Source organism: Aulonocara sp. 'chitande type north' Nkhata Bay, linkage group LG17, assembly GCF_057382095.1.
Source record: "Aulonocara sp. 'chitande type north' Nkhata Bay isolate Kocher_YH1m ecotype deep benthic linkage group LG17, A_spYH_male_GT1.1, whole genome shotgun sequence".
In the NCBI taxonomy this organism is placed as follows: domain Eukaryota; kingdom Metazoa; phylum Chordata; class Actinopteri; order Cichliformes; family Cichlidae; genus Aulonocara; species Aulonocara sp. 'chitande type north' Nkhata Bay.
Genome location: NC_141360.1, coordinates 15,962,460 through 15,989,253, shown reverse-complemented (window position 1 = coordinate 15,989,253; position 26,794 = coordinate 15,962,460). Strand labels below are relative to the sequence as shown.

The window sequence follows — 26,794 nt, the reverse complement described above, 5'->3', positions numbered from 1 at the left end:
AACCTAAAACTACCCAGTTTTCCCTACTCAAGGGATTATCAAGAACATGAGTCCAAACAAAGGATAGGCATTTTAATCAACATTACTTTCAGATCATTCCCAACTGTAAATTGTCTTCCAATCTATGCAGAGTTTTAAATAGAGGTTCTTTTGGTTTATTTTTTTTGAAAGACTTTAACACAAGACTTTGATGGCTGCAGTAGTATTTGATTTTGTATATTTTGTCTTTGTTTGTACTGTGGCATCTAATTTCACTATGCCAAACATACTTTACCAGTCCAACATCTACTATTTCGTACCACATTTTTCTTCTTTATCTGTTCTTTAAAAATGTTTGCCAAAACCTCATTGCCAATTTAGCGCTACAGGTTAAAGTGGGATTTGGTGTGGTGCAGTGATGCAGAGGGTTGAAATGACTCACTCAAAAACAAGACAGGCTATAATCAGCTGGCCTGTACTGTTCCTGTGGCTTTGAGTTTGACTTCTCTTTATCAATTTAGCCAGTTGAATTCTACAAAAAAGCAGATTCTACTTAGGCTATAACTGGACAAGAATGAGCAGGATAAACGATATCTGTAGAGTTTTAAAGTATACGTTGGTTTTCTCCTAAAGCAATACCAAGCTGCAGCAAACAAAAACCCTCTTGATGTTTTTCTATAAATGATCACTCTCTCCACTTTCACCCCTGGTTAGCCCCTTTTGGGTCTTGTAGTGTCAACCAAATCCAAACACTACCCATGTGTGGTGGTATCATTGGCAACCTTGTTAATAAAACTGAGAAAGTGGTCTGGTTTTTTTCTTTGCTTGAGCTCTGTTATATTACGTTCGAACTGATAAGCCAATAAAAAGATTTCAACAGAAAACCCAAGGATCAAGTTGATCTCATCGATGCAAACTCAAACTGAACTTACCAAAAGCAGCAGCTCCTCCAGGAGGCTGAGGTCCCACCATTGTCTGTTTCCCCCCTGGAGTTGGGGGTACAGGTCAGGACCAGGATTTATCCACAGCAGGGCCAACTGTGACCACCCCAACATACTCTACAAATGTCCCTGGAAAGTTTCCCTTCTCCTTGGTCCTCTCATTAATCCCATGCAACCAACCTTTGGGACTCCGCTCATCCCCCTCCTGGTACTCCAGCCCCACTGCTGTCATCAGTGTGGCCTTCAGAACAGTGAGCAGGTCGCCTGGCTGGAGACTGATATCATCCCCATGCTCACGCTCATATTCAAAAAGCGCCCGGTACTGGAAGCTGTGAGATGCCATAGCAACAAGAGTTCACAGGAAGGTACAAAGCTAAACCTATTGATGTCACCTGAGATTTTTTTGTATTAAAAGTGAAATTAAATAGTACTAAATGAAAACTCAGTTAATTCAGAATACCTGAGGTGAAAATGGTTCTCGCTCTAAACCTGGGATTCATGGGATGCCACCTGAGATTTGCTCTGCCATGCTCACTGAGATGAACCAATTGAAATACATCTGTTCAAAATCCTATCCCTGAGGTGCAATTAGACCCATAACCCCTTAAAGAAAAGGTCCAAAGTTCTTTATCCAAAACTTCCTCAATTGTGGTGAACTGAACAGTCGGCTGGTCTTTCCTGATTTGGATATCCACACAGTTCCTTAAAAATCCACAGTAATTCACCTGTCAGTCACAGGGACCCAGTCTGAGGCTTGCGTGCTTTTACAATCCAAATATTCAGAAAGGCAGATTACCCAACACACAGTGTCTGTGATTTGAAAAGACAAAAGACAAGATTGTTTCGGGACACCAGGCAGTCTGGAAACTGAAGGGTGTCCAACTTTTGCCAGACCTTTAGATGAAATCCCAGAGTGTAGATATTTTCTCCTGATGGTAATCAGTCTACTTGGAAGCCACACACATATACACACTCACACACATACACACACACCTGAGGAAATCCACTGCACTGCAGAATTTGGCTTTCTTTACAGAGTGCCTCTGTGTACACTCTTCTATATGAGATCCTGCTGCCTCTACTTTCTTGTCTGCGTAACCATCTGACGCAGACTGACACTCCTACAAACTTAAAATGGAGTTAGATTGTCAACAAATGTATTGTTTTTAATCCAGCATGTTAGAATTTTAAACCAAGAATATATTGACACATGTTTTTTGCACTAGAGAAATAATAATAAAAAAAATTACAATATCTGCCTGAGGGTCAGTTTGAATAAATAAAAAATAATCAAAATGTAATAATATTTTAAATAAAACGCATATCTCACACCATTCTGTTTGCAGGCTGATGAACCCTAAATATTACCAGTTACAAGAAGCATGACTAGGCGAATATGAAGTTCGCCATGCTCTAGTCTGCCCTGCTGTCGGCTTCCCACAAACACGCCCCAAACTCACCACTGAAACTGCACAGAGGAACTCTCCCCTTCCACTGATGGCTCGGTGCGCGAACTGTTAAGCTTCGCCAGTACCTGAAAACCCACAGAGCGACCCAAATAATCAAAGCCCCGACTGAAGGATAAGTTGATGGCGTTGGCTGGTCAGAAGACAGGCAGCATGCTCTGTGTCGTAGAGAGCGGCAGTGCTGATGTCAGTAAAGCCCTCCTCCGCCTTGTAAAATATGCCAGTGAGCGGCCGAGACGGGACGGGTCGGTGCGGCGCACAGACGCAGCAACTGCAGCAAAATAACGAATCCCATATAGGTTTTGTTTTGTTTTTTTGTTTTTTGTTTTTTTTTGCGTCTGTCATTATAATGTTACTGAGAGTTAAGATTAGATGGGAATTGTGGAGATGCCAAAAAGCATGAATTATGTAACAACTGTGGGACGTCCAGTGCGAGTCTGCAGGTGTCCGAATGCCGAGTTCGCATTTTAGGAATGAATGAATAAGTAAAACAGAAGATAGAGGCATGCGTGATGGAGAACGGCAGCGCAGCTTTGTTTGTAGTCTGATGCACAAATGACGCAGCAACAGAGAGCCAGAGATTGCTGCGTCATCAGGTGCGCACATTTCCAGGGTAGAGATGGAGAGCACTCCATACTGCAAAAAGACAGATTATTCCTGCAGAGGTCAGCAAAATAGGACGATAGAAAAGTGCGTGTGTGTGTGTGTGTATATGTATGTTATGCACACATGCAAACACACGTGCACATATGTATGGTTGATTTTAAAAACTGGTTTAGTTTTGCCATTTTACCTGCTTTGTTCTTGGGGTTTGGTTTTGGGTGGGATAGTGCATTTGATATATTCTACTTGCCTCTATCCCGTTCTGAGACGATGTTTAAAAGGAGATATAAAGTAAATCTATTCTTTAACCATGAGAACGGTTTAACCATGAGGCGGAACACCTTGAAGTATTCCTTCCACTACCAAGTATGTCCTCACCGTGTCCAATCAGTACGTGCACCACTGCCTTTCCCTACTTTTTCACCTGATAGTTTTCCAGATTCAGAACAAGAATGAGAATGAGAGGCAGTCCAAAAGTCTTGTTCCATGGCATAGCCAAACTACATATTTATTTAATATGCACATTGAAGTTCACATCCTGGTCAAAAATGACTCTATATAAATACAATATAAATATATATATAAACAAATCTTGAGTAAGCATCTGGTTAGACCATACTGCTAAGATTTTTAGGGCTGAAAATAATAACCACAGTTTTATCTAAATTTAGACGCAGGAAATTTAGGGCTTATCCAGGTCTTTATATCTTTAACCTTCTGGAGTCGTCAGACAGGCCAGCGTGTCCGTGACAGATTTAAGATGATGTAGCAGCAAGATGCAGCCTTCATGAGTCTTCACTTCAACTCTAAAGTGCGGACTTGAAACTATGCCAAGTAAAACTAGAGAAATGATATATAATTTGCGCCATGGTTTTTACTGCATACTGTTGTCTAAAGTGGATGAAGCATTCCAAGCAGAAAGTGCTGGCGAGCAAACAAAAAAAAAGCCCCAGGACAAACAATCAAAGAATTATATGGCAAAAACAGTCTATGAAAAACCCTGGAGGTGGCTTTTGTTTTATTGCCATGTAGAAAGATGGAATGAAATGTTGCTGCATATGTATATGCTAATTAAGTGACCACTCCTATACCATAACATCTCCTCCTCCATGCTTCCTTTCCTCTGTGATTACAATTTAAATGAGCTTTGGCCAATAGAAGATGGCTCATCAGAATCATCAGAATCAGAATCAGAATACTTTATTGATCCCTGGGGGAAATTATTTTTTGTTACAGTGCTCCACTTTAAACCAACATTAAGACAAGACAGACAATACGCTAACTAAGAATAGTACAATATATACATACATACATACATAAGTCACTTATAAATAAATATTTGGAAAAGAAACATGTGTAGTTGTAGCAGCAAACAGTGTGTTAAGTGGATGCGTTCACTAGGAATGGGAATCTACTGGACTACTGGACTACCAAGTAATCCAATTTCTTGGAATTGTTAGCCTGCCTGCCTCTTATCAGTTTTTGCACTCGCATTACAACCTGCTGATTTCAGTTCGCGTGTCAGAGGACGAAATAGTAACGCAGTCTAAAGTTTGGATATGGACAGTTATCTGTATTACACAAAAGGACGAGATAAATGGTAAAGTTGAAAACTGCTTCCAGGGCAGAAACAATTGCATTATGCTGCTAACACAACTTCGGTTCTTTGCAAGCATCTGCCCAAACAGCATGCTAACACTAAGATAGCCAAGAACCCAGAGTGAACGCCGAGTAAATGCCGAGTGGCTGAGTTGCCGCCCAGCAGCCAGACTCTGAACTTCAACAGGTAACAAGCAGATTCTACCTGTTCAAGTAGAATTACTGTGGCAATCGGGGTTTTTTTTTGTGTGTGTGGAGTGTAGTTTTCAACTTTACTTTGCATGGTCAGCTTTGTATTCTACTAAGAGAAAGATTTTAGAAATGCATGTCCTCACTAGAGATTTGTGTTGGTGTGTGGAGTAGTAGCCTTAGGTTATATTGTTAAAATGTGGTTATGAGACAGTGTTTCAGCTATTTTACAGAGTAACATAAAAGTAATTTAACGAGTAGTGTAACAAATTACTTTTCCTGTGAGTAATTAAGTAATGTACTGCATTACTTTTGAGAAAAGTGCTCTCTGTAATATGTTCAATAATGACTTTTTGCACTTTTTGAGTAACAACTCCAACACTGATTACAAATAAGAGGGTAAATATCAACAAATATCGACAAACATGCAAAAACATTTGACCCACAGTATGCAATTAATTTGCATGAATGTAATTTATTTATTGCTGCTTGGCAATAAATTCTCTCAAAACGGAGCCAATGAGAACCCAATGACAATCAATAAGAGAATCGATAAGGAATTGAAATGATAAGCATTATTGTTAATGGAATTCCAATCCCTAATGTTCACACATGGTTTCTTTTGTCATGGTCCTTCTGTCCTTGAAGTATCTCCAGCAAAATCTCTGCTGACAAACTCCAGGTGGGCCGTTTCGCCTTTTACTGAGGAGTGTCTTCTCTCTGGTCACTCTAATATACAGGCCTGATCGGTGGAGGGCTACAGAAGTGGTTGTCTATCTTGACAGTTCTCGTCTCTCCATATACACACACACTCAATGTATACATAAATGTGTCTGTTATACCTTCAGATGGGTTACATGCATCATATCGACAGATGACTATCAAGACTAAATTCAAAACTCATAAAAACATGAAAACTCATTTCATGGCATCATCTGATTCATATTTGTGACATTTATTCAGAACTAAAAATGGAAAACGACAGAACTGATTAATACCCTCACAGAGAAAAACCCAAGATTATACAAGCATTTAATCTCTTATATCTCAGTGCTTGGATGAGGGTCTTTTTGTGGCTGTTAAGCGTATCCCTTCTTCTTTTTCTTCTTTCTCATACACACAAGCCAATCAGTAGGAAGATAATTTTTATGAGAACAAAGCCGGATTCCCCGAGTGAAGATAGTGGCTAGTTGCCCTGGATTAAATTTGACAGATTATATAAGCATGATATTACATGCTTATGTAATAAGAAAGTTTTTTTTGCCCATTGGCGGCTGAGCTTTACTGAGTGAAGGATGATTATTTTAACTGGTCTGGTGATTAATTTGTTTTTGAGTCTGTGTAAAGACAGGGAAAGTGTAATTGCAGTCCAAGGTCTTGAAAAATGGAGTTAAGCCCATGATCTCTCACCCTTGATAAACATGTTTCTAGGTTTAAGAACTTATTCAGTGGGCAGGCTGGAGGGTAATGCATTGCTTGTTTAGCAAGGTTGACAATGTAATGAGAGAATTGGAAAATATCTTGTTTCATTTCATTTGTGATGTGAAGACTTGCCTTCTGCCATGTGTAGGCTGGAAATCATTAAACACTCTGACTACTGAGTGGAGAGATAGACAACAGCATACTTCAAAAATTGTGGGCGTATGGTTCATTTTGCAATCAGGGCAGATGGAACACTTAGCTTTATTTCCTCCCAAGCCCGCCTCTCTGGCACTGTTATTCGAGACTCCACCTCCATGTGATTTACAGGATGCACCCAGACCTGCAGAAGTGAATTATGCTGAAGAGCTCTTTGAGGAAACTGTAAACAACATCAAAATCACCACTATCCATCTGCTGAGGATTGCTTGGCAGAAGTATCCTAAGCATTATGTTATGGCTTTTAAAACAAATCATCCAAATGAGTTACAAAATAACTGCAGTTTGAGCTCCCCTAAATTTTTCTAAGCAGATCAGGGTGATGAGCTAATGACAATACTAGACCGATCAATTTATCCTTACCATCTGGCTCTTTCTGTGGTCATACAACATCTGGATGGTGGACGCCAGACTCAGTAGTATTGTAAAATTCTTTGATTTGAAACAATAAATAAACATTAGAGAAAAACCACAGCACCACCTTCGCCCTGAGGCATTTTTAGAAGGGTTATGAACAAACCAACACAAATGATTTATTTGCTGAAGAAAACCAGAGCTACAGCATTTAATTATTGAGTAAAAGAAAACCAAACCCTGTCAAGTGGGAATTGTTGAATTCCAGTATCTACTGGTTGTTTTTGTTCTTCCTTGCATAAAAAAACAGATACTGGTCCAGATACCAGGACCAGTATCTGCTTTTGAATCTACTAAAGCCCTGTCCAACTCTCCTAGTCGTACTGTCTATCTCTTGGAATCTCCTCCATGCTCTTGAAACTGTACTGGGAGACACAGAAAATCTTCTGGCCATGGTGTTAATGTACCATTCAGGAGGCGTTGGACTAGCTTTGCAACCTTTGTGTGGTCTGGGTATCACCTCATGCTAGGAGTAGTGACGTGGACCCTGCCAAATGCAAAACTAGTGGGAACAAGTATTTTGAAAAGATGAGGAGGAGAAAAAAATATCTATGGCCTCCACATATAAAAACCTATTTTGAGGTTGTCTTGTTGTTGCCCCTTTAGTGCACCTAGTGTTAATTTTTTTAACACTAAAGCAGATAAAATTGATTAACAACCCCCTCTACTGCTTAACTGACCAGATCAAAATCACAGCACAGTCAACTCCAACGTAGCTCCAACGTTATTGTGGATCACTTCAAAAATTTGTTGCAGCATGCTTGATGCAAGCATTTCCATGAGGTGAGTGGGAACATTTCTCCAAGTGGTGAAGACGGCCACACGAAGGGCATCTACTGTCTGGAACTGTTGTCCATTTTTGTAAACTTCCCCTGCCATCCATCACCAAAGGTTCTCAATTGGATTCAGATCAGGGGAACACGCAGGATGGTCCAGACAAGTGATGTTATTCTCCTGGAAGAAGTCCCTTGTCCTGTGGGCATTATGTGTTGTAGCGTTGGTCTATTGAAAAACCCAGTCGTTACCACATGGACGAGGGCCCTCAGTCGTGAGTGATGCTCTCTGCAACATCTGGACATAGCCAGTGGCCATTTGATGCCCCTGCACCTCCTGAAGCTCCATTGTTCCATTGAAGGAAAAAGCACCCCAGACAATTATGGCGCCCCCTCCACTGTAGCGCGTAGAAAACATCAAAAAAATTGCATGCCCAAAAAATGTTTTCTCTCACTCCCATGTCCTCTTGTTACATGTTGAAGCTCTATTTAGGACCTTCTTAAGATCCAACCATGCAAAATAAGATTTTTTTTTTTTGCCATTTTTCAAGTGGTGTTAAACTTTTGATTGGAAGTGTATATAGTATATAGTGTACTGACATTTAGTAATTCTCACATTCCATGGCTTGTTCAGAACAACAGTCTTTGCTGAACTTGTGACATAATTCCAGAAATTGTATTTAACTGAACATGTGTTGAAGAAGGCAATCTGACATAAAAATAAAATAATAATTCTTCTTTGGGTCTATAGTAAATTAACTGGCACTACCCACACCCTATGACATATATTTATATAATCTTTGATAGGGATCCACAATTTAAATTGGGAAGGCCAGCCTAACCATACTAACATTTTCCATCTCACTTTTTTTCTGGAAAATGTTTTAAAAATTTTAAAAGTACTGTTTTTGTCAGCAATGTTGTAATTCTGGCTCATAAAATATGAGTTTTACTAACTCGCCTCTGAGATCAACCAGTCTGTATGTGGTAGGTGCTGGGTCTCTTGCAAAGAACTCATGTATTTAGGTCTGTTCATAATCCATTCTAAACACGCCTGGGTGTGGGTGATAGAGCACACCCATCCCTATATTCTAACTGAAATCCAGCCTCTCTGGATGTCACATCTCTTTTTGCGAGCAGAATAACTGAGGCATTTATGAGATCCTGACTGGATGTTAGGGTCACTTTTTTCAGTGCTCCAGAAACAGTGAATATAAGTATCTCTCCTGCCCAAAAAATACTGTAAAAATTTGTTAGTTTTTTGCATATTTGTCACTGTCACGTATGATGCTGTGGCAGTCCCAGTTAAATTAATTATTGTCTAATTACCTTTTCACTAGGGCTGAACGATATATCGCATTTGCGATAATATCGCGACATGATCAAGTGCAATTTTCTAACCGCAAAGGCTGCGATTATATTCTGGACATGTCCAAATTCATGGGCTGCATCCTCCTGAGGCCGCATTTGTAGACCGATTACGTCACAGCGACGCGCCGAAGGCTGTCCAAATTACTACCATATCCCAGAATTCATAGCGCGGCCCAGCCAAACTCCAGTTTCCAGCAATGCCGGCCGCTACTAAGTTTTAAAATTACTCATACTAATCTTTCAGGGTCACAAAATAAACTTTTAACATATTTTCAGGCGAGAAAGTAGTTGTGTAAACATCAAATATCTGCTCGGTTTATCAAGATATCCCATATTTGCAAAAGTGCTTCGACGTTTTCAGAGGCGTCTGCTACCCACCAGCTCGACAGCTAGCCGGGAGCTCGAGGGTTACTGATGCGGCCGAGAACGGCACAACTCCCGGCACATCATTTTCAGATCACCGCGGAGTTTCGCTGCTCGGGTTAAACGTAATATATACAGAGCGTTCTCACTCCCGAGGCGTAACATGTCGACGTTTTGTCACATCCCGCGGCGTTCCTGAGGAACGCGAAAGGAGACCTTCGGCGTTCTTATGGTACGCGGCGGGTTATGGCTGGAATCCAGTGCAATGACGCTCCCGCGGTAATAGACGTTCCAGCCCTGTATTCCAGCCCTAAACCTAACCTTATCCCTAGCCCTGACCATAACCTTATTCCTGACCTTAACCAGGACTGTAATGGTGTTAAATAGCGTGTTTCTAAGCGATTTGAAGAAAAAGAGTGAACATGTGTAGATTCAGTCCAGATGGTTCTCATATTTCCTCTTTTTTCCGAGGTCGTCATTTAGGAACGTGGTGGGTAGCCGAAAACGTAATATGGTGACGATTTGTCACGTAGCGTAAAATGTTACGCTTTGGGAGTGAGAACGTGTTGATATATAAGTCACTTAGACAACCTAAAAATGTTATTGTTGGGCTTTTTTCAGTGTTTTGTTTGTTCGTGAGTAAATCGGTTTGGCTGAGATTAAAGTTATTAGATTAGATAAAATAAAACTTTATTAATCCCCCGGGTGGGTTCCTCCTTGGTTTTCACACAGCTGACTAAACGTCAAACAGAAAACTTATTAAACAGAAGTATGAGACAGTCGAGAATTTACACCAGTGTCTGGTTATATTTTAGATAGCAAGAAGCAGACGGCCGAGTTTATTAAACTCCACCGAGACAGCGGTGACGCTAATCAGAACTAGCCTTCTGATTCAGAAGGCTAGACCGTCCAATTTCACGCCTTTAAATTTTAAAGGCGTGTTTGTGTGTGTGTTTATACAATTGCTATTATGTTTGCACTTTATGTGTAATGTTACTGACTGCAGAGATCAGTAAGATGTGTGTATTTTTTATTTATTAGTTTTATTTATTTAATATTATTTTTTAATTGAATGACTGTCTAGTAGTTTGTCGAAAAACTGAGTGTGGTAAAGCCACTGATTTTTTTTATGTATATTTCTGCAATCTGCACATTGTACTGACTTTCATTTTAATGTTTACACCAGGGTTCCTTGTCAGCACTTTATGCTCAGATGTTTGTAAGCTAAAAATAAACTATTGTGTATGTTCAAATATACTGTTGTGATTGAAGAAGTTAAATAAAAATGTCAGTCATCAATTCATGCATCACCTCATGTCATCATAACAGAGGTCTGTCTTCCAGGAAAGAACAGTTTAAAATTAATGTAATATAGTATTGGCCATACTATATGATGTATTGCTTGTCTTTGTTTAATAATACAGAAGACAAAGACCTTAAAAAATAATCGCATATCCAATCGCAATCGCAATATTGGGGCAAAAAATCGCAATTAGATTATTTTCCATAATCGTTCAGCCCTACTTTTCACACAGGGACAGGTAGGTTGAGACAGTTTTTGGATATAAAATGGCATTTGGGTTATCTTTGTCTAATATAAAAATTTGGTTAATGATCTAAAACTTGTGTGACAAATGTTTTTGATTAGTCTTGTAAGAGAATTTCTAGACTCCTTTTTTGATGTCGACAAAATATTGCAAAAGGACAGAAAAAAGAAAAAATGACATGTTATATAAAGGGACACTATATTACAGCACATGATGTTTCATATTGGTTAAAGAAACTGTAATATACTGAGATATACTCTGTCAAACAGAAAATGATAAAGAATGAAAAACAGTTTTCACAACTGCATGGCAGAAAAAGACATCATGCTAATTTTAGTGAAAGGTTGTTGTGACTCACATCACTTCGCTGCTCCATTGCTTCCTTCATCAACACTCCCTCAAAAACCTAATGAGTACCTCAACAATTAGCTTAGCAACAACTGCAGCAGGGTTCAAACCTTTGTTGCCAAAGCAATGTGACAGGGTCAGAGTTCACTCACACAGACTCATTGTGTGTGTGACAACTGATGTGTTAGGTGGCCTTTGCTTCTTAGCCGTGACCCTTGCAGTGATTCCAGTGATCTGAATTTGGAATTGTGTCCTCACAAGTGAATGTTAACGCACATTGTGACTTTGCCATAGCACACGTTTGTAAATGTAATGAGATGCCTTAACAGGCACTGCAATTCCAGGCAGACCCTTCAAGCCACATGCACACATATCTAATTTATACAAGTCCTTTCTGTGCCATATGTTAGGATATGCTTCTGTGAGCAATACAGGTCAAGAGCTCATTGGCAGGCCAGGAACATTTACCACACATATTTGCTCGGCACATCCATCCTCTGCTACGCTTGGAGACTCTTTTGTCAATCCAATTATTCCTCATATTGCTGCAGGGAACGTTTGGTTTTCTTATCACAAGCAAACATGTGCATTGAATTTGCAGAAAGTTAAAGGCAGGAGCAGGAAGAATGTAAATATATAGAAACAATGGGCTTAGTAGCAAACCTCAGGCTAAGCTTTGGTTCAATTTCAGATGAACCACCGAGGATTACATAGTTTAATTTGTGGGATTGTGTGTGAGTTTTGCTGAAGGCTGTGAGTGCAGACCAAGTGGTCCAGCTTAATCCAAGGTTTCTTAACACACAGACTCACATAAATATTATGAAATAATTTATGATCTAGATCCTGAGTATATTATTTTTCCAGTGCCTCTGAGTTTGTTAGTTAGTTTGTTAGTCTCATCTCCATGTTCTGTCTTCAGCATCTTTGTGTCTGTTTACCTTCAGTCTCCCAAGTCCATCCATGTCTGTTTCACCAGTTGTGTACCCGTGTCTGGTTTGTTTGTGTTTCTGTATTTTCAGTCTTTGTCTCTGTCATTGCCTGGGTCTAGGGACCCAGGGCTCATATATTTTAGTGTATGTTTATGTTTATATTTTCCGTGTGGTGTTTTGGTTTTCTCTCCTTTTTTCTCCTGGTTTCTCCGTGTGAGTTTCTGGATGTTTTGGTTCGCTGGCTGTTTCTGCTCTAGAGACACCTGCCGCTCGTCCTCCTCTGCCAGCTGCAGCAGATTACGCTCGTCAAGGGAGCGGTATTAAAGACTGCAGCTGAGCTGAGGCCGACGCTGGACTTCTGTATAAACCTTCGAGATAATAGATTTCCTGCTAACCTTAATGTGTTTGTGTTACCAGGAATCTGGAGCGGAGTGTGTTTTGAAGTCACGGTGTGGGAATAGGAGTTTTTTGGAGTCGCCACTTTTCACCTTTCACGGACATCTGCACTGTGTGGGATTCAGGGAGAATCGCCACAGGACCACAGTACCTGGATTTTGTATATAGTTGTGTGTTTTCCACCCCCTGTCAGTAAATCCACTGTCCTTCACTAAAAGTCTCGTGTTTGGGCCCTACTTTCACTGCAACTCCATGGTCTGCCATCGCAGCCCGTGACAGTCTCAGTGTTGGCTTACCTTTAGTTTATAGTTTATAGTTTCATCTTAAGTTTGTAGTCAGTAATCGGTTTATATCTTGATATATATTCCTAGTTTTTAACATTTTGTAGTAACACATTTGTTTATAACACATCCCCCCCCCCACCCCCCTCTTTTTTTTACCATCCAATTTTCAACCATCCAATTTATCCAACTTATCCCTGCAGCCTATCACAGGGATCATGGGATGAAAGGGAAATCTTGGACAGCTCCACTAAACTAGGATTTTTTTTTAAATCAAATTTGTATTTTTATAGAACAAAACAATAACTGACACAAGAGGAGAAAAGAAGAAACACACATACACAAATTCTTGTACGTATGCTCATTATGACCAATTTTTGAGACTCTCGTCACTGGTGACTGCATGACAAATACTCCTCCAGTATTCCTCATCTTAGGCTCTGACTTCTGACTAAAATACGAAATGAGAGATGACACTGGAATGCCTACATGTACTACATGTTCACCATGCTTTTAGGATGTGAGAGTCATGAGAAATTAATGACAGGCAAGCCAGGAGAGGAGAGGAGAGGGAGGTCGATGTCATAGAGCACAGGTGTAGTGCTGGCACAGTGTTGCTGCGTACAGAGGCTGGCCTAATATTTTCCAGAATATTTTTTTCTCTCTTTATCCTTTACTCTCCCCCATTTATCATTCAAGCACTTTCCCCAGTCTGTGCCACAAACCTCCCTAACAAAAGAAAAATTAAACCTGCAGACGAAAGAAAAAGATGAGGAGTGACATCACTATGGATCAGTGGATCACTGCACTGTGATGCTGCAGTCATCACAGAGGTACATTATTGCAAGAAAACACTCTACTTCATTCAATATCTGCATGCTGTGCTTTATTGTTTCATTTGCATTAGAAGTATCACCTCAGAAAGCTCTTAAATCACATTACACTGCACAGAAATTAAATCAGAGGCCACATGTTGCTGAGCGATAACTTCAGTGAATACAGCCATAAATAAAGTGAAGATGGCCTTAGGTACACTAAACTGAGATAAATGGAAAGATTAGAATGACACTAAATTTGAGAAGAGGGAAAATACGGAGGAAAGACGAAGTTTGTTGAATGTGTAGGCTTTTGGTTTATGTATTCAATAAAGGTCTCCATAAATTTACCAACCAATTTATCAACACGCTTCCAAAAGCCTTTTTACTTTGAAGGCAAACTTTCTCTGCTTTCAGCTCTCAGTGTTCTTTTTAACTTTTACTTTAGTTGTTGATGAACAAGATACTGATTTGCAGTGTTGAATTTCATTACATATCTTCATTCAATATGGCAAAGAATAGAATAGAATAGAATTCAACTTTATTGTCATTGCACATGCACAGGTACAGGGCAACGAAATGCAGTTTGCATCCATCCAGAAGAACACAGCAGCTGCAGTGCTGCATAGATCCTTCCAGACAGTTGTGTGATTATATATTTTGTTTAGTACTGTGAATCAATTAATATTGTATAGTTATAATGAAAGGATGTGTTTACATATACAGATGTATATCCAGTACATGTAGTGGGGGGTGTTAGTGCATCTCAGTTTCAGCGGGAGAGCTAATCTGGGCAACAACTGTAAAGTTACAGCATACAGTAAAAAATAATAACAGAACCACTCAAGCCTGTATAAAATATGACATTCCTGATACAGCATTAAAAGCATCCACATCAATATCATGTTAAGTACATCTATATCGCTCACTGAACATCCATCTATTTTCTTACTTGCTTCCAACTTAGGACATAGACAGGCATGGGACAGGGAACACCCTGGAAAGGTCTCTAGTCCATCACAGGGCTAATATGGAAAGATAGACAATGACTTCTTAGAGATGGCATTAGATTTTCAGCTGTGTCCTACACACAACAACAACATCAACCTCAGGACCCAGCATGTTTAATATAGGGGAGGTGTGATGAGCTGATCGAGCTCAGGTGTGTCAGCCTCCCCCGCAGCCTCGCTACAAACCACGCCCCGCCACAGTTATTAAAGAATCTACCAGTTTTAAATACTTTCCTATAAAATACCCTTAATGGCTTTAAAAAAACTTTATAACCGATGTCTCTCAAGTCAGCATGAATTGAAGCTCGAAGTTACCCACAGTTTACCCATTGTTAGTCAGGCAAGCACTCTACCAGCAGCGCAGTGTGGCACATGCACCACTCTGCAAAAACTGCTCATGACCAGTTTAAGCAACATGACAAAGAGCTACAGCTCAGATTCCACACACCCGAGATTCCAGTCTTATTAGGTATCCAAAAGATTTTCAATAGCAAGTCTGTTCCATAGGGGCCTCACAGGGTCCAGATAACTTACAGTACCTTGTAACTTACAGTGTTGTTCGGTGTTTTGACTTTATATTGTAAGTAAATGTTTAATCCAAGAAGCATTTTTCACTAGCTGGGCCCAAGTCCTCATTTTATGTTTGGCAGCGTTTTGGAGATTAAGTATTGGAATTTCAGGAGCAGGACCACGCCTCCATACATGCTCCTTCTGGTTCTCATCTATACAGGTTCCCCCAGCCCTACAAGCTGCTCATTCTCGTTTACGTGCCCCACCTTACCTCCCCTTTTCAATTCTATTTAAATGGTAAATGGCCTGTATTTATATAGCGCTTTACTAGTCCCTAAGGACCCCAAAGCGCTTTACATATCCAGTCATCCACCCATTCACACACTGGTGATGGCAAGCTACATTGTAGCCACAGCCACCCTGGGGCGCACTGACAGAGGCGAGGCTGCCGGACACTGGCGCCACCGGGCCCTCTGACCACCACCAGTAGGCAACGGGTGAAGTGTCTTGCCCAAGGACACAACGACCGAGACTGTCCAAGCCGGGGCTCGAACTGGCAACATTCCGATTACAAGGCGAACTCCTAACTCTTGAGCCACGATCGCCCACATGGGGATCTGCCAGGCCTGGGAGCCGCCGCCAGTCCCATTCAAGGCCTTCCTCAAACCGCAGCTCAATTCATGTCCAAGCCATTCACCTTTACCTACTAAAACGCTGTCAAACATAAAATTAGGATGTGGGCCCAGCTAGTGGATTAGTACATAAAGGTGAAAGGCTTGGACGTGAATCGAGCTGTGGTTTGAGGAAGGCCTCGAAGGGGACTGGTGGCAGCACCCGGGCCTAGCAGATGCCCTTGTACCAAACAGAAGTGAAGAAGTTAAGTGTTTGGAGGCATGTTCCCGCTCCTGAAATTCCAATACTTTATCTCCAATTATACTTGGAAAACCTCAGAGCTCACAATTGAACCTGGTGGTGGAAACAGTCTGTTAGGTGGGTTGCACATCACTCAAGGAAACCTGAAAACTGAAAGAACACCTTTCTGACCAGGTGAACATGGAACATGGAAAAATAATGTAGGGAATTAAATAGTAGAATATATCAAGATTTGCAACATTCTCACACTGCATCATCAAGTTTTAGTTCATAACATGCCAAAAGAGTGCAGTGTTAAACGTTGAGTGCTTTTGAAATTTCATAGCAATTCCCTGATTAACTTCTACCCTGAACTTAAAATATTATCCTCATGATTTATTAAAATCAACAGCTTTCATTTCGTGGGACCACGCATGCTTGAAGTAAAATCTGCAATCATTAAGCATCAAGAAAGTACTGAAAAGTTTCACTGGATGAGTGTGAATTCAGCTGATGGCCCTAGACAAAAGAGCTCCAGAGTCCACCAGAGTAATCTTGGGCTCTCTTCTACAGGATGTCTTTTCTCCTGTCTTCCTTCTCTCACCCCAACCGGCCGCCTGTCCTTGAGCTTGGTTCTTTTTTTTTTTTTTTTTTTTTTTTTTAATATTTTTATTACTTTTCCAACAACATACAAAGGTAGTTTCCAATAATATGCTGTTGTAATAGAAACCCTTTTCCCCCACCCTCACCTCCCACTCTGCTCTCTTCCGAACAAAGAAAAAAAAGAACAAGCTCACATGAAATATATATACAATTGTACCATATGTGGCATTTATACATAATTCAAGAAAAAAAAACAAACAAAAAAAAAAGAAATAAGAAAATATAATCAATAGGAATAAACAATAAAAAATAGCATGCACATGCTAAACAATTTCCTCCTACTCCACTCTCCTACATAAGTTGTTCTATATTTACTACTTTTAAAAATTTTTTAAATGGCTTCCAAATTTCATCAAAATATATTAACTTATTTTTCAGAAAGTACGTAATCCTTTCCATTTCCATACACTGTGTCAAGGAGTTTATCCAAGCGCCAATAGCAGGAGGAACTGATGTTTTCCAATTTATTGCAATCATACGTTTTGCCTGTAATGTACAATAATCCATAAACTTAATTTGATAGGTTGTTAATTTAATATTTTTAGGATACACTTGTAGTAGCATCATTTCTACATCCAAAGTGATCTTTTTATTTAAAATTTGGTTTATTTTGTTCATCACCTCCTGCCAAAAGGCACAAACAATTCTACATTCCCATATACAATGAAAAAATGTTCCACGGGCTTCTCCACATTTAAAACATGTATCTGGTATTCTATTATTATATTTATTCAGTTTCACCGGTGTTACATATGTTTGCATGATCCAATTGTATTGTAGTAATTTTAAGTTACTGTTAATCGATTGTTTTTGTGCTTTTAAGCAAATTAACTTCCATGTCTCCTCAGAAATATTAATATTTAGGTCCTTTCTCCAAGCTTCCAACTTAGAAACTGATGTTTCTGAAGAGGCAGAAACAATCCAATTATAAAATGTTGAAATTAAGCCTTTATTACCACCTTTTTTCACCATAAACTCCTCTAGCTTACTTAACTGGGGAAAATTAAGGGATTTATTTTGCATAGATGAAATAAAGCTTCTAATTTGTAAATACTTAAAAAAGTGTTTTTGGGGGATTTGAAATTTTGAGACTAAATCCTCAAATGAGACCATTACTCCATCACAAAACAGATCACCCACTTTCTTAACACCTTTTACTGCCCAATCCTGAAACCCTGCATCCAACTTTCCTGGTACAAATAAGGCATTTCCCCAGATGGGGCTAAACTGAGAGAGATTGTTCTTAATATTCATCATTTCTTCTATTGTAAACCAGACTTCAATCATGTTTTGAACTATAGGATTATTTGTTTCTTTCTTTAACTGTTTGGATTTCGCAGAATATAAGTACAAATTTAATGGCATTTTAAGAGCATTTGCTTCCATCCCCACCCATGACGGGGTATTTTGGGATGAAAAATAAAATCTTATTGTCCTTAATTGAATAGCCAAATAGTACCAGTAAAAGTTGGGGCATTTCAACCCCCCTGTATCAAAGGGAAGGTACAACAAAGACAAACGAATACGAGGCTGCTTCTTGTTCCAGATAAACTCTCTGATTAGTGATGTTAATTTAGTAAATAATCCAACAGGAGGAGCCAGTGGGACATTTTGAAACATATACAACAGTCTAGGTAATACATTCATTTTAAGAACACTTATCCTTCCAATAATAGATAGTGGTAGACTTATCCAACGCTCCAAATCTTTGGAAATTTTCTGTAGTATTATATTATAGTTAAGTACCACCACATCTTTTAATGAAGGAACTATTTTAATACCTAGATAGATGAATTCAGAGTTAACAGTAAAGCCAGATACATTCTGATTTACGTTTTGATTGTACCCTTGATTAAGTAACATTAATGATGATTTTGTTACATTAACTTTATACCCTGAGAAAACCCCAAACTGATCTAATAAATCCTTTACAGCGGGCACAGAATTTTTTAATTGCTTTAAAAATATTATGATATCATCAGCAAATAAAGCAATTCTATGTTCCTTTCTACCAATCCTAACACCTTGTATCTGTCCGCTGTTTCTAACAGCTATTGCCAGAGGTTCAATAGCTAAAAGGAATAAAAGTGGAGATAAGGGTGAACCCTGCGGGCACCCTCTTTTAATATCAAATTGTTCAGAGATTATCTCATTTGTCTTAACCTGAGCCACAGAGTGACAATGTAATAGCTTGATCCAATGCAGAAATACCTTTCCAAACCCAAATCTAACAATGACATCAAAAAGATATGACCGCTCAATTCTATCAAAAGCCTTCTCCGCGTCAAGCGAAAGAATGGCTGTATCGTCCTGCTCACTTTGATTATGAAGAATGTTTAAAACTCGTCTTACATTATGAAAACCCTGTCTATGTTTAACAAATCCATTTTGATCATCCCCTATAATAACTGGAAGAATACTTTCTAATCTTTTAGCAAAAATTTTACAAATAATTTTAGTGTCTGTATTGATTAAGCTTATAGGACGCATATTTTCACACTTATTATTTAGTTTTCCAGGTTTAGGAAGCAGTATTATCAGGGACTTCCTTAATGAGTCAGTAAGATTGCCATTATTAAAACATTCTATATACATATCTAAGAGGGGCTGTGCTAATTTATCTTTAAAATATTTGTAAAGGTCAATTGGCAATCCATCTGGACCAGCTGTTTTGCCAGCATTTAAGGAGTTTATTGCATCTATAATTTCATGTATACTAATTTGCCTATCAACATTTACTTTGTCTTTTTCTGAAATTTTTGGTATTTCAAGTTTATCTAGAAATAAAGATTGCATTCTAGTTACATTATTGAGTTCAGAGTTATATAGCGTTTCATAAAATCTTTTAAATGCATTATTTATCTCTAATGGGTCTACTATAGTATTACCATTTGAATTTTCTAATTTTGTAATTGCCTTTTCAGATTCCATCTTTTTTATACGCCATGCCAGGAGTTTGCTGGGTTTTTCACCTTGGTCATAGAATTGTTGCTTTAATCTCAATAAATTAACAGCTGCTTTTTCACTTGTCATTTCATTATATTGCGTTCTCAATAGTAATAATTCTTTTACAATATACTCATTGTTTTGACCTGATTGAAAGCTAATCTCTTCTAACTTTTTTATTCTTACTTCCAGATATTTTATCCTTTGATTTCTTTCTCTTGTTTTATTACTAGTATAGCTTATAATTTGCCCTCTTAAGTATGCTTTAAAGGCTTCCCATCTTACACTTGCCGATGTTTGATCTGAGTTATGTTCAAAGTATTCATTAATTTGCTTGCCTAAAAACTCAAGAAACTGTTTATCCTGCATCCACTTCAGTTGAAACCTCCATTCAAATCGAGTCTTGATCAGTTTTGGTTCTATGAGAGTCAAAGTAACGACTGAATGGTCCGAAATTACTATTTCCTTATACTGGCAATCTTTTATAAAATGAACCAACTCATTTGATACCAAGAAGTAATCTATTCTAGAGTACGCTTTATGTGTACCTGACCAGCAAGAATATTGTAACTTGGTTGGATTTTGATCTCGCCATATATCACTTAAATTTAACTCCTTCATGAATTGTTTGATCACCTTTCGTGTTCTATTGTGAGTATTATCCATGCCTGAGGATTTATCCTTCTGTGGATTCAGAGCACAATTTAAGTCCCCAGCAATTATACATTTACCTTGCAAGTCTGAGATTTTAAGAAATAAATTGCTATAAAAGTTTGGATTATCTTCATTTGGGCCATAAATATTAATTAAATTTAGTCTAGTGGAGAGTAGATTACCTTGTATTATTAGAAAACGTCCATTACTATCCTTAAGCACGTGCTCAACTTGAAAAGGTATAGATTTATGAATCATTATCATGACGCCCCTGGAATTGGAGGAGTAGGGCGCTGAAAATATTTGACCTGGCCATCTACGTTTCATTCTATTTGTCTCACTATCTAGCATATGAGTTTCTTGTAGAAACACTATTTTGGCCTTTAAATTCTTAATCCTACTAGTGACTTGTTTTATTTTTACTAACGTGCGCAAACCTCTACAATTCCAAGAAGCACAGTCAATCAAGACTTCTGTCATGTATATTCACTTCTATTAACCTATACTATTAACTAAATACACATATATATATACACAAAGAAAAAAAAAAAAAGAAAGATATTATACCATGTTGAGCATTTATCGATTTGAGAGAGCAACCCTTCCCACACCCCAGCCTGAATACGAACATACAGGTATCCCTTAACCCCAAAAATACTTCCGTTCTCTTCTTGAAACATGACCACTCTAGGCCGAGGAACTAATTACCCGCGTTTAGCAACAGTTGTTACATTAAAAAAAAAGAAAAAAAAAAAGAAAAATATATATATACATATTAACAATAGAAATAAATCCACCTTATCAAGTTTTAACTCTCCCATATTTAACACAGTAAGTGAAACTACTAGTAACTCTTATTAAGAAAACAAAATAGCCAATGTCTAGCCCAGCATTATGTAGTAATCCTTTGGCAATATAGTAAATTGTTCTTTCCATTAGAGTGCGTAAATATAGTTAGAGCAGAGTTATTGATCTACCATCATATGCCTTATCAAGCATTTTGTGCTTGTTCAAGGCTCTTAATGTAGACGTCCACGTCCGCTGGAGTATCGAATACCTGCGTACGTTCCTCGTTGGTCAAAAGCAACCTCGCCGGGTAAATGATCCTGTGTTTCCATAATCCAATCTCCCGCAGCTTCTTCCTCACACCATCATACTGGCGCTGTTGTCTATATGTCTCTGCAGGTAGGTCCGGCAGGAAGGCTATCTTGTTGTCCTTATACGACAATTCCTTTATTGTCCTAGCGGCTTTCATAATGCCTTCTCGATCTCTGTAGCTTAAGCACTTAATTATAAAGGCTCTCGATCGGTTTGCAATGGAGCTTTGCCTTGTATTTATCCTATGCGCTCTTTCCAGGACAGGAGGGGGAATTTTCAAAGTATCCGATATAAACTTCTCCATGAAAGACCGTGGATCTGTACCTTCTTCTTTTTCAGGAATGCCGAGGATCCAAATATTATTACGCCGACTTCTTCCTTCCAAGTCCTCCACCTTTTTGGAAAGAAATTTAGCCTGTCTTTCAAGACTTTCCATATCATTTTTCAATAAGGTGATTTCGTCCTCCGCGTTGGAGATTCTTTTTTCAGCCTCGTCAATTCGCCCTCCACATTTTTGTATATCAACTTGAACAGCTCCTATTGCTGACATAATTCCGCCCATTTCAGTATGGAACTCTTGCTTGAACAAACGAATAGCGTTCAATAAGTCCAAGGTAGAAGGCATATCTGAATTTGCCGGTTGTTTTTCTTGTTCGTGTTCATGCATAGCGTCTATCTGCCCTTCCTCCACCCCGCTTTCATCTTGTGCCTCAAACGTAGTTTTTTGTTTGTCTTTGTTAAATTTTTTAGGCATGATAGCGTTCTCTTATGATCCCAAGCTAGCTATATTAAACGTAAGTTCTATTTGGATTTATAGAGAGTATTTAAAGAAGAAAAAACAACTGAGCTCGCGAAGCACGGGTCTCCTCACTTTGCCGCCATTACCGGAAGTCCTTGAGCTTGGTTCTGCTGGAGGTTTCTTCCTGTTAAAAGGGAGTTTTTCCTTCGCACTGTTGCCAAAGTGCTTGCTCATAGGGGGCCATATGATTGTTGTCTTTTTTCCTCTGTATGTATTATTGTAGGGTCTACCTTACAATATAAAGAGCCTTGAGGTGACTGTTGTTGTGATTTGGTGCTGTATAAATAAAACTGAATTGATTTGAAAGGTATTGATCATCAAGAAAACACATGTTTCTTAAAACAAACTAGTAAGGCAGTCAGTCCAGTTGTTGTGGAAATATTCAGTCTGGAAACAAAGTGGTAAACATATTTCTATGAGGCCATGCTGCTACTGTTTAAACACAGAAACATGTTCAGGTTCACAAAACCACTGAGAAAACAAGCATGCCTAAGAAAATAAAGCTGCCTGTGAACAGGAGATTGAAGAAGAGGCTTTGGTAACAGACTGATCCTGTACCAGGCTGGTAGTCATGTGACTGAGAGACTGAAGTCTTTGTGTGTATTTCTCTCTCCCTCTCTCTGAGCATGTGTCTGTGTCAGTTGTGATGAATAGCTGTGTCCTGCAGGGTGTTTCAGGGACAGACACTGTGATGATGGCAGAGCAGAGGTTGTTCAAATCAAAAACTGACTGTGAGCCTAAAGTTCAGCAGCAGCACTGACTTCACAATGTATTTAGAATAGAATAGAATAGAATTCAACTTTATTGTCATTGCACATGCACAGGTACAGGGCAACGAAATGCAATTTCACTTCAACATACTTCACTGTCACATTTATAAAAATGTCAGTCAGTTATCTTCCCTTTAAAAAAAAAAAATCCATCTCTTGAACTAGACTCAGCATTTAAAAAAATGCTTTTTCCCTTTGCTGTCCATGTGGATTGTCTCTTACTTACATGGTTTTCTGGGAAAAGATTTGAAATTATTATTTTATATTTACAAATAGTCCCCAACAACCTCATGAAACTTAGATACTGTCATGAATTGTTAGGTGCGGGACTCAATCACAGGACTCCAAAACTGGTGAAAAGTGAAGGGGTTTTCAGTTAATATCTCATCACTTTCCCCCCTGCCTTTTTCCCTCTCCCTTCAAATGTGGAGCGTGTCAATTCAAATCAAGGCTGGCCCAGATCTTAGTCTAAAAATGCATACATCTGTAGATGTTAAGAAATAGCGATTCATGAGTTTCCAGCCTAGCGGATGGCAGTGTAAAATGTGAGCTTGACATTTAGATTACAAGCCAAGCATGAATTAAATCTCATTTGAAACACACGAGTCTCTATAGACCTACATGGTAATACCCATAAATATGAAGTTTTTGACCTTTCATGCTGCCATTTAGAGTACCTTATCATTAGTTAACAAAATCCATGTCTACATTCCCCCCAGTGGGATTGCTTTATACTATTGTATTCTACATATTAAGGCTTTTTAATATAATATGCAAGAGATTGATGGAACAAAATGTTCATTGAGCACCATTTTGAAAATGAAATCAGTAACTTGAACAGCTGCATTCTAGTAGGTTTCTTTTGTAGGCATCTCCTGATCTTGAAGTCAAATGTTAAGAGGAGATTGTGCTCATTTCAGCCATGTGATCTCCATGAATTCATTAAAGTTCTGAATGAAATCTTTGTGAACTGTGTGACAAAGGGCTCACATTTTCAGTGTCGCTGGACAATCCTCTAGTGCTGCAATCTACGTACTGCATGTTAACAAATTATGTGGCTACAAACAAACAAAAACAAACAAACACGCTTTATTCGTCACGTACACAATCACGACAATGGATTAGTATTTATAAAAGAAGAGAAAAAATGTATTTATTTTTACCAGGCTGTGCTGGTAGTGCTTGTCTAGTGAACATAAAGGGACATCTGCAGTTTTGCCAGGAACACTATAGTCAAAAGAAGATAAAAAAAAAAAAAGATCATGTTTATATTTTCAGTCATTTATATTTGGCAGTTTGGCTCGGTTCCTAACGTTTTCAAGTGAATACACAAATGGAAAATGGGCGGCTGGGAGAACAGTGATAAAACAGCTGATATTGGTTTAGTCAGACACAGCATGAAAGGCTGCGTGGCTGGCAGATGTTCAGCAACTGTTTCGCAACTGGATGCATGTAAAGGTACGAGCTGACTGATAGTTCAGCCAGGTCTGTGTGACCTGACTGAACTTTTAAGATTTTTACATCTTATTTAAATTACTCCATAGTGTGATGGTTTACATGGTCACTTAGCAAGTGAAAGGTAGCTGATTAAATTCCGAAGAAAGTACAAATTTTCTTTTGTTTTGCATCTGGAAGGGCTTCTGATGTAAATCTTGCCAAATAAAATATGCAGTGCTGCCTGTTGTGTAGCTTCATGCCTTTTCTTTGAGACTGTCAGACAATTCAATAAAGAGAGGTCACTTGAACATGATATATATAGAGAAATAATATATTTGGCAATTAGACTCTGATGATCCATCATGGCAGAATGTAATCCCAGCATTGGGGGATTTAGGACAGAGTCATGTGGAGTCCAGACATTTGTGTTGGTGAAGATGAAGACCCAGGGTTAGAGGGAGCTCTGACTCAGGTGGCTATGAAGGGGAGGAGGGGGTATCACGAATGAGAGTCTAAAAGGCAGAATGACACAGAGCACAGATTTAAACCAAGTAAAGTGGAGGCTTATTGGCTCAAAGGAGGCTTGCAGGAAGCTGATTGTACTATGGTAATGATGTCAGTACTGAAACTGGAAAGCGGTAGTGATGTAAAGAAGGAAAAAGTTGCCTAGCATTCAGGAAAACAGGCAGATGAGTGATGACATTTCTTCCTCACTGAACCTGTGCATAAGTTATAAGTAATATACTTATGGTTCTTTTGTTTGGCAAGGTGGTCCTTGACCTGATAAAGGACCACAATTTTGGATTTTAAGCCTTTCACACTTCTGAAATAGCACCATAGCTTTTGCATCAAATTCTTCTCTTGCACAACTGGACGGTCACCTCTTCCTGGTGATGAATGTCATGGTTTTTGAGATAGTGGGATGAAGTTCTGGCTGTGTTCTTGGTGTTTATCTGTCACGAATGCAGTCTGAGTGTATGGTATAGTGAACACATCATAACATATCATAATTGTTTGTCTCAGAAAATGTCTTTTAATAAAGTCCTGGAAAACCTCAGGGATGCTACTCCCCCTTTAGCTGGTTGTCTTCATCTGGCATCTCTTCTTGTTTTGACAGCTGGTTTATATTTCTTATAGATGCTGGTGTGACGCATACATCCTAGAGGTTGTCCATATTAAGTACTCACCATAATAAAACCCGATTTTGTAGTCTTTTAAAGCAAATTAATTTTAGATTTGGACACCAGTGTGTTCAAAGTATTCATAGAAATGCCTGCTTTGGTTTTAAGACACCTTATGCATGAGACACAATTGGCTAGGCTGTAAGTGTTAACACTTCTGATTATGAACAGGGGCTCCTGTAATACAATGTCTGTTGTCTGTAAAAGAAAGACCTCATCTTTTCATTTTAAAATATACTCTCTCACACACTCTCTCTCTCTCTCACGCACACGGACGCACGCACACACGGACACACACACACACCAAGCCAACTAATGTTTACTACTACTGCTGTTGTGAGTTTGCGTATATGTGTATATGGTCACTACTTATCTCAGCTATTTTATGTGACAGACAAGTCACTCAACTGAGAAACATTCTCCATCGCTTCTCTCATTCCCCTTTACCCCCTCCATCTTCACCCAGTTAGATGGTATAGAGCAACTATAGAAAGATGAGGCAATGAAAGGCTGAATAGATGGAGAGAGGAGGGAGGAGAGGCAAGGCGAGAGCACAGTAGGAGGTCAAGGGAAAACGATCAAATGAAAGTGGAGCTCAGTATGGAGGGATTGATTAAAGAAGAGTAGGCTGCACATCAAAAAACATGTCATGAAACTGGACTGCATGGTCCTTTCACCAGCCTCCCATTTCAGCTGCCCCCTCCCTGCCTTTAAGCCTAAAATGATGCAACATTCAATCAATAATGAATGTGTAAATTTTACATTATTCATGCACCATCAGACTTATACATTCAGTTCTTTATATGAATCCTATATGGATGAATAACACACTCCTTTACACCCAACAAAGAGCTAACATCATCTGAACATTAGGGTGAGGGGGTGAAAATAACTAAACACTGACTGAAATCGGCTCATATAGTAATTTACAAAGAGTAACAGAGAAGAGGAGAGAGACTGAGATTAATCTTGAAATAAAAAGAAATATGATAGAGTTGATGTAAACAACAATAAACCTCGTTAGAACACACAAAAAGCTGGTAACATTGACCTAAATGTTTATTTTCATGTTGTTGTTTTTCTCTAGTTGAAAGCAGAGCCCCCTTATTCATTAAAAAATAGAGATCACAGGTGGAACCCCAGAGGTGAAATGCTGAGAGAAAATGCATCAGATTTTTTTTCCAAACAATAAATTAACAATTTGATTCAGCCACTGGAGCAT

At 38.9% G+C, this 26,794-nt stretch overlaps 1 protein-coding gene across 1 annotated transcript in view; it reads right to left on the bottom strand.

Moving 5' to 3' along the window:
- LOC147309824 (uncharacterized) overlaps positions 1-22,139 on the bottom strand; it is a 119,859-nt gene extending 97,720 nt beyond the window's left edge. The window contains exons 1-2 of the mRNA XM_086269959.1: positions 21,345-22,139; positions 2,381-2,567 (exon numbers count right to left, since the gene is read on the bottom strand). Of these exons, the coding sequence (XP_086126085.1) occupies positions 2,381-2,567; positions 21,345-22,139 (982 nt within the window). The remainder of the gene's footprint in view (positions 1-2,380; positions 2,568-21,344) is intronic.
- Between the last annotated feature and the right edge of the window lie 4,655 nt (positions 22,140-26,794).